Source organism: Lucilia cuprina, chromosome 3 (assembly GCF_022045245.1).
Source record: "Lucilia cuprina isolate Lc7/37 chromosome 3, ASM2204524v1, whole genome shotgun sequence".
Taxonomy (NCBI): domain Eukaryota; kingdom Metazoa; phylum Arthropoda; class Insecta; order Diptera; family Calliphoridae; genus Lucilia; species Lucilia cuprina.
Window position 1 is genome coordinate 2,487,651 of NC_060951.1, and position 9,599 is coordinate 2,497,249.

General features: G+C 32.1%; 1 protein-coding gene across 1 annotated transcript in view; it reads left to right on the plus strand.

The window, feature by feature from the left end:
• LOC111676741 (homeobox protein vnd) overlaps positions 1-1,589 on the plus strand; it is a 26,323-nt gene extending 24,734 nt beyond the window's left edge. The window contains exon 3 of the mRNA XM_023437716.2: positions 322-1,589. Coding sequence (XP_023293484.2) covers positions 322-1,160 — 839 coding nt within the window. The 3' untranslated portion in view covers positions 1,161-1,589. The remainder of the gene's footprint in view (positions 1-321) is intronic.
• The last annotated feature ends 8,010 nt before the right edge of the window (positions 1,590-9,599 follow it).

The window sequence follows — 9,599 nt, forward strand, 5'->3', positions numbered from 1 at the left end:
GAACAGAACTAGAACAGAACTAGAACAGAACTAGAACAGAACTAGAACAGAACTAGAACAGAACTAGAACAGATCTAGAACAGATCTAGAACAGAACTAGAACTGAACATTTATCTCAAACATTTAGCTCGCTTGTAGTCCCTTTAACGCCCTAGATGCAATTCTTCTTCTAATTTCAAGAAAGCTCCAGTAAGCTTTGAATTAAGTTCATTATTGAATCCCAATTAAGCTTCCCATAAAACTCTTATTTTTTTATCAAAAAAAGCTTTTAAAAACAAAATTAACTAATTTGTTTTCTCTTTTTTTCTTTTTTCCCAATAGGCGTCCAACAACCTGCCAGTCCCGACAGTACCTCACCCGTTAACTCAGAAGTTTCCTACACCTATATCGGTTCAAATTGCCAAACCTCACCCGCTCTATCGGGAGATTACAAAACCTACAGTCGTTCAGCCGATAGTGATGCCCTCTCGGTGGGCGGTGGAGACAACAATAATCTACATCATCTGCATAGTCAACAAAATAATGGTCATTTAATGAAACCCAATACCGATAGCAATAACAGTGCTGGTGGTAATTCCTCTAATCCTCATGATGATAGTTTAATAGAAGATGGTATAGAGGAAGAGATCGATGATGAAAATGATCAGGATGGCAGTAATACGGGCACAGGATCAGATGGTATGCCTAATAAGAAAAGAAAACGACGAGTTTTATTTACCAAGGCCCAAACGTATGAATTGGAGAGACGTTTTAGACAACAACGTTATTTATCGGCTCCCGAAAGAGAGCACTTAGCCAGTTTAATAAGACTAACACCCACCCAAGTGAAAATCTGGTTCCAAAATCATCGTTACAAGACAAAGCGTGCCCAAAATGAAAAGGGCGTTTACGAACAACATCCTGCCTTACATGGTCATCATCATCACCCCTCGGCCTTGCCCTCACCACGACGAGTAGCTGTGCCTGTGTTAGTGCGTAATGGCAAACCCTGTCTCAGTGATGGCACCAAATTACCGCAAGATTGTGTCTCTGCTTCTATGCAAAATGCTGCAGCCCATCATTTAGTGTTGGCCAATGGTGCAGCTTATCAACATGCCGCAGCGGCTGCTGCTGCGGGTATGCATGCTGCTCATGCCCATCAACGAGCCTGGTGGCATTAGAAATTAAAGGAATTTTCCCAAATCTAGACAAATTTAGGTTTATTTTTTAGTTAGAGTAAATAAAAGCTGCTGGGTGGCCTTAAAAAGTTAACAATAACAGGTGTTTAGAACAAAAAAGTAAGCAGGGCCCCTAATACTAAAAAGAAAAATTCCTTTCAAAAAAAAACTTTAAAAAATTTTAAGAAAAAAAACTAAAAATGAATTTCAAAAATTCACAAGTTTTGCTACCAAAAAAAATTGAAACCATTAAAGCAATAATTTAAAAACAGCATTTTAGAAGCGACTCGAATAATCAACAATTTGGACAATAACAAAAAAAAACATAAAACCTTGGGAGTAAATTTATTAAAAACAAAAATAGATTTGTTGCAATTTTATTTTTGTAAAAATGTTTCCTTTTTAAAATTTCATTTTAATAACAAAAAATTGTATATAATTTAGCCACAAATTCCAACAATAACAAAAAACTTTTTTAAGTTTTAAAAAAATGTGTATAGTTTTGCTTACGTAAAGAATTTTCCTTTTTAATTTTGTAAATATTGAATTTTTTTAAATTTTTAACATCCTGTAAATTGTTTAGTTTGTAAGTTTAAAAAAAGTCTAACAAAAAATAACAAAAAAATATATAGAATTTATTATAATTAATTAAACAAATTTTATAAATATTAGTTGTGTTTTATAAGACATTTTATTGGAATTTATAGTTTTTAAATTTTGAAAAAATCTATTGTGTAATATTTACTTGTAATATAAAAGAAAAAATTATATAAAACCAAAACAAATGTTAATTTAGTCAATAAAAAAAATTATTAAGAAAAAAATCAAAAATCTTTTTAATTCAAAATCAACTAGAACAGAACTAAAACAAGAACTAGAACTAGAACAGAACTAGAATAGAACTAGAACAGAACTAGAACAGAACTAGAACAGAACTAGAACTAGAACAGAACTAGAACAGAACTAGAACAGAACTAGAACAGAACTAGAACAGAACTAGAACAGAACTAGAACAGAACTAGAACAGAACTAGAACAGAACTAGAACCGAACTAGAACAGAACTAGAACAGAACTAGAACAGAACTAGAACAGAACTTGAACAGAACTAGAACAGAACTAGAACAGAACTAGAACAGAACTAGAACAGAACTAGAACAGAACTAGAACAGAACTAGAACAGAACTAGAACAGATCTAGAACAGAACTAGAACAGAACTAGAACAGAACTAGAACAGAACTAGAACAGAACTAGAACAGAACTAGGACAGAACTAGAACAGAACTAGAACGGAACTAGAACAGAACTAGAACAGAACTAGAACAGAACTAGAACAGAACTAGAACAGAACTAGAACAGAACTAGAACAGAACTAGAACAGAACTAGAACAGAACTAGGACAGAACTAGAACAGAACTAGAACGGAACTAGAACAGAACTAGAACAGAACTAGAACAGAACTAGAACAGAACAGAATTAGAACAGAACTAGAACAGAACTAGAACAGAACTAGAACAGAACTAGAACAGAACTAGAACAGAACTAGAACAGAACTAGAACAGAACTAGAATAGAACTAGAACAGAACTAGAACAGAACTAGAACAGAACTAGAACAGAACTAGAACAGAACTAGAACAGAACTAGAACAGAACTAGAACAGAACTAGAACAGAACTAGAACAGAACTAGAACAGAACTAGAACAGAACTAGAACAGAACTAGAACAGAACTAGAACAGAACTAGAACAGAACTAGAACAGAACTAGAACAGAACTAGAACAGAACTAGAACAGAACTAGAACAGAACTAGAACAGAACTAGAACAGAACTAGAACAGAACTAGAACAGAACTAGAGCAGAACTAGAACAGAACTAGAACAGAACTAGAACAGAACTAGAACAGAACTAGAACAGAACTAGAACAGAACTAGAACAGAACTAGAACAGAACTAGAACAGAACTAGAACAGAACTAGAACAGAACTAGAACAGAACTAGAACAGAACTAGAACAGAACTAGAACAGAACTAGAACAGAACTAGAACAGAACTAGAACAGAACTAGAACAGAACTAGAACAGAACTAGAACAGAACTAGAACAGAACTAGAACAGAACTAGAACAGAACTAGAACAGAACTAGAACAGAACTAGAACAGAACTAGAACAGAACTAGAACAGAACTAGAACAGAACTAGAACAGAACTAGAACAGAACTAGAACAGAACTAGAACAGAACTAGAACAGAACTAGAACAGAACTAGAACAGAACTAGAACAGAACTAGAACAGAACTAGAACAGAACTAGAACAGAACAGAACAGAACTAGAACTAGAACAGAACTAGAACAGAACTAGAACAGAACTAGAACAGTACTAGAACAGAACTAGAACAGAACTAGAACAGAACTAGAACAGAACTAGAACAGAACTAGAACAGAACTTGAACAGCACTAAAACAGAACTAGAACAGAACTAAAATAGAACTAGAACAAAACTGTAACCGAACTAGAACATAACTAGAACAGAACTAGAACAGAACTAGAACAGAACTAGAACAGAACTAGAACAGAACTAGAACAGAACTAGAACAGAACTAGAACAGAACTAGAACAGAACTAGAACAGAACTAGAACAGAACTAGAACAGAACTAGAACAGAACTAGAACAGAACTAGAACAGGACTAGAACAGAACTAGAACAGAACTAGAATAGAACTAGAACAGAACTAGAACAGAACTAGAACAGAACTAGAACAGAACCAGAACAGAACTAGAACAGAAACTAGAACAGATCTAAAACATAACTAAATCATAACTAGAGCAGAACTAGAACTGTTGACAGGTTTTTTGTCCCAGTTAGGTTGCAATTGTGATCCGTTTTGTGGTTCCACATTAGTTTAAAGGTGGTCATATTGTACTTCATTTGTAAATAGTTTAGTATTCATAATAAAGCTTCACGCGTTCGTCTGTTCAATTTTGAAGCTTTTGGCAGCCACAACTAACTTTCTGAAATCGGTTAATTTGTAGCCGTTACAATTTACCGTCGGCTAAAGGTATTTTCTTCAACAATTCTCTCTCATAATAAATTGCAAGACTCTCCGACGGCAATTCAACAAAATTAATATTATTATTCAATATTAATTTCTTTCTACATTAAACAGACAATAACACTTCATTTTTAATTAGACAACCAATTTGCAGCAATAAAAAACTTGAAAAAACAACAACATGTCAAATAAAAAAAATCATCTTCAAAAGTGCGAGTCCATAAGTACCCTTGATGAAATGACAAATACAACAAGTAACAAAAATCATTACGATCAACAACAAATCAAAAAATCAAATACTATATAGTATGTACTCGAAAATTGTATGGTAAAACAAATCAAAACTCTTGTGTTTTCTGAAGTGTCTCCCATAAAATAGAAAATTTGAGGTGGTGGTATGGAAAGAGCAAGTGTTGTTCTAATAAGACAACTAACAAAACAGGTGAAAAACTCATAAACGTTAATTAAATAAATAAAATATAAACAATACAACTACAGCAACAAAAATTACTCATCATCATACTTGAGAAGTTTTAGGAGACAACAAGTACAAATGTACAACTAGATTTGTATTTGTTCAATTGTATTGAGTTCAAAATTATAGACACTTGAATGAACAAAAAAATTATTAAATTTTATTTATTACTAAAAATTGCAAATCGAATTTTGCACCTAAATGGGGGGCCTTAGAATATAGTTCATAATAAAAAAGAAAATTCATTTCTTGCTTATAAATTCATTTAAACACTTGTTATAAATTTTTTAATTAAATATTTTATTTTTAGAGGTTTTGTTGTTGTTTTTGCTTATAAATGTTATAGACGTAAGAAAGCTGATTTCTTATATCAGAAATATATATAATTTGTTATAAAATACTACTCACATTTTCGAGGGCCATAAATTTTCTATGATTTATCAAATATAAACAATCTCTAGAAATAGGATGGTTTAGATTACAAATGAAGACAGATAATTAAATGTGTTAAAACATAAATTTGAAACACGTGAATTAATTTATAAGATAACTAGAATAGATCTAGAACACAACACCAATAGAACTAGAACAGAACTAGAACAGAACTAGAACAGAACTAGAACAGAACTAGAACAGAACTAGAACAGAACTAGAACAGAACTAGAACAGAACTAGAACAGAACTAGAACAGAACTAGAACAGAACTAGAACAGAACTAGAACAGAACTAGAACAGAACTAGAACAGAACTAGAACAGAACTAGAACAGAACTAGAACAGAACTAGAACAGAACTAGAACAGAACTAGAACAGAACTAGAACAAAACTACAACAGAACTAGAACAGAACTAGAACAGAACTAGAACAGAACTAGAACAGAACTAGAACAGAACTAGAACAGAACTAGAACAGAACTAGAACAGAACTAGAACAGAACTAGAACAGAACTAGAACAGAACTAGAACAGAACTAGAACAGAACTAGAACAGAACTAGAACAGAACTAGACAGAACTAGAACAGAACTAGAACAGAACTAGAACAGAACTAGAACAGAACTAGAACAGAACTAGAATTGAACTAGAACAGAACTAGAACAGAACTAGAACAGAACTAGAACAGAACTAGAACAGAACTAGAACAGAACTAGAACAGAACTAGAACAGAACTAGAACAGAACTAGAACAGAACTAGAACAGAACTAGAACAGAACTAGAACAGAACTAGAACAGAACTAGAACAGAACTAGAACAGAACTAGAACAGAACTAGAACAGAACTAGAACAGAACTAGAACAGAACTAGAACAGAACTAGAACAGAACTAGAACAGAATTGGAACAAAACTATAACTGCAATTAAATGTAAGTAGTTTCTATCCCTTCTCCATCCCCAGTTACGATTTCATTCTTTTCTTGTGCGATGGACGTATCATTTTACGTATCAATTTCAACATTAGTAAACATTTTTTATTGGAGTCAAGTTGTTAGTGGGCTGGTTGATAAGCGCCGTTTATTAAACAATTTTGACCAGTCAGCCTTAATTTGTTATCAGATCGTAGCAAAAATCAAACAAGCTGCCAAATGAAATATTTTTTTTAACATACACATATCAGGCAAATGAGTTTTATTATCAAGAATTTGTTTTGTACAATCCTAACAATGAAATAAACGCACAATTTGATTAAAAATAGGAGATAAGTATAAATAAATATAATAGATGGATTATTATTTTATTATTATTATAACTGGTTTTCTTAAAACAAACCCCTAAAATTAGGCTATTTATAAGGTTTTAAAACTCTTGAAATAATTGGGTCTTTAGGGTCTAGACATTTATTTCTTATCTTTTGGCAGCATAAATACTAAATAAATATTACAAAAAAAAAACTACAGCTAAAAAGTAAATAAAATATTTGTATTTCTTGTTTGCAACAATTGAAAACTTATGTTTTTGTAGAAACTGCAACATTCAAACTCTTAAGGAATGTAGTTCAGTAAAAGATAAAATTGCTGTAAATTTTATTTTCTTTCTCCCCGTTGACCTGAAATGCCAAAGCAGATAAAGCTTTTTTTATTTATCAATAAAGAATGTAATGTTTAACAAATTGATAATATTGTATGAATAAGATAATAATATTCACATTAAATCACATTACAACCAAGTGTAGGCCAAAATGCAATACGAAAACTATATGGTGGTACTATTGTTGCAAAGAACGTGCCTCCCTCCCCCCACCAATCAATTCATTGACAGGCGAAAGGGGTGTTAGTAGGAAACGTACACAACTGTCAGTTTGACATGTTTTAACAATCGTTATTGAATAATAGTGGATTTTTATTTTTGATTTGAAATATGATTAATGGGCAAAATGTTTTGTATTAAAAACCACAAACCATTTTATGGGTAAATAGAAAAAATATGATTGAATATGAAAGAATCAAAGAATTGTATAATATTGGTCAATAGATAAGATAGAGGATTAATAATATGGAAGCTAAAACAATAAAAATGATAGTAGTATATAATTAATTTAATATTTGAGGTAATTGAATGCGAAATATGCTTTTATTTAATATTTAATTGGGGAACTAGTTGTGTTCTAGTTCTGTTCTAGTTCTGTTCTAGTTCTGTTTTAGTTCTGTTTTAGTTCTGTTCTAGTTCTGTTCTAGTTCTGTTCTAGTTCTGTTCTAGTTCTGTTCTAGTTCTGTTCTAGTTCTGTTCTAGTTCTGTTTTAGTTCTGTTCAACTTCTGTTCAACTTCTGTTCTAGTTCTGTTTTAGTTCTGTTCTAATTCTGTTCTAGTTCTGTTCTAGTTCTGTTTTAGTTCAGTTCTAGTTCTGTTCTGTTCTGTTCTAGTTCTGTTCTGTTCTGTTCTAGTTCTAGTTCTAGTTCTAGTTCTAGTTCTAGTTCTAGTTCTGTTCTCGTTCTGTTCTAGTTCTGTTCTAGTTCTGTTCTAGTTCTGTTCTAGTTCTGTTCTAGTTCTGTTCTAGTTCTGTTCTAGTTCTGTTCTAGTTCTGTTCTAGTTCTGTTCTAGTTCTGTTCTAGTTCTGTTCTAGTTCTGTTCTAGTTCTGTTCTAGTTCTGTTCTAGTTCTGTTCTAGTTCTGTTCTAGTTCTGTTCTAGTTCTGTTCTAGTTCTGTTCTAGTTCTGTTCTAGTTCTGTTCTAGTTCTGTTCTAGTTCTGTTCTAGTTCTGTTCTAGTTCTGTTCTAGTTCTGTTCTAGTTCTGTTCTAGTTCTGTTCTAGTTCTGTTCTAGTTCTGTTCTAGTTCTGTTCTAGTTCTGTTCTAGTTCTGTTCTAGTTCTGTTCTAGTTCTGTTCTAGTTCTGTTCTAGTTCTGTTCTAGTTCTGTTCTAGTTCTGTTCTAGTTCTGTTCTAGTTCTGTTCTAGTTCTGTTCTAGTTCTGTTCTAGTTCTGTTCTAGTTCTGTTCTAGTTCTGTTCTAGTTCTGTTCTAGTTCTGTTCTAGTTCTGTTCTAGTTCTGTTCTAGTTCTGTTCTAGTTCTGTTCTAGTTCTGTTCTAGTTCTGTTCTAGTTCTGTTCTAGTTCTGTTCTAGTTGATTTGAAATCAAAATTTAATAAAGTCTCTTCAAGCAAACTTTGTATTTCATTAATAGTGTCCGAAAAAAGATGTAACAACTCAATTTTGAAAAACCTGCTTCGAAAAAAAATCACCCTCGTTAACTTCCCCTCCCCCGTTTACTTGACAAAGCGAATAAATTCATTCATAAACAAAACAAAAATAATATTAAATAACTGCTGACTGGTACAATATGTTGTTTGCTGCTGCTGGTAGTTTGGTTTGGCTAATAAAACAATTGATGTTAACCAAGGATTACATGACGGAAATTGAATTTTAAAAGCAGCTGCCACGTGTCGTTATAGTGCTTGAAATTGTTAACGCCGCTTAAGCAAAAGCAATACCGTGTGGTTGTCTATCTATTCTCATCGTATTGTTGTCACCTCCCACACATGTCCTTTTTATTTCTCCCCTTCCTCTCATGCCCGAAACCATTAATACTTTTGACGCCTTTTATTTGGTTTGATGTTTTTCAAAGTTATTGTTACATATTATTGTGTAATGTTTTTTTCTTTTTTTTTCTGTTTTCCGTGGGTTTTATTAAAAATCTTTAAATAAATATTGTTGAGAACAAACAATGAATACAAATTTTTTGTTGATTGTATTAAACATTATTATGCAATTTTAGTTTTTAGTGTAGTATGTTGTCCGAAATAAAAGAGGGTAAATTGTTTGAAAATTAACTTAATTTCTATCATAATTTTCACTGACTTTTGTTGTGTCTATTGTTTTTGAGTTCATCATTGAAAAAACACTTGGTATTTACTTTAACGGAAACGAAAATATAGCAGCTAACCATGATACGCATTATCCTGTTACACGCGTAAAAAAATGTTGGTAAATTTTTTAAAAATTCTCTTTTACTCTTTTCCAAGTCCTAAACAATTCATTCTAAGAGTGGATCACTTACCGCAGACAAAAACCTTATTCACTTTATTTATTCTGTAGAATAATAGAAAGTATAGATTTAAATTTGACAAAAAGTTTACAACTTTGATTAAAGTATTGTAAAATCAAGAACATTAGAACACCAAATTCATAACTTCTACCTATTTAAAGATCTGTTAGTACAGGCAACAACCTCAACTTGTTTAAAAAAACATCAATTATATCATCATTATTTCCCTAATATTGTTCTGAGAACACAATTTCCTCTTTCGATATCTGTCACTTTGAAAAGTTAGATTTCTTAATATTTAAATTGGTTTCACCAACATTTTTCGTGAGTGTAAGATCCTCCACATTGCATTGTTCATATTCAAACAGTGTCTGCTTTATCGGGTGGTTAGCGTTGGTAATGCGTTAGCTTTTAAAAGGGCGTGTGATTGACTTAATTGACGTTAAAAATGAGAA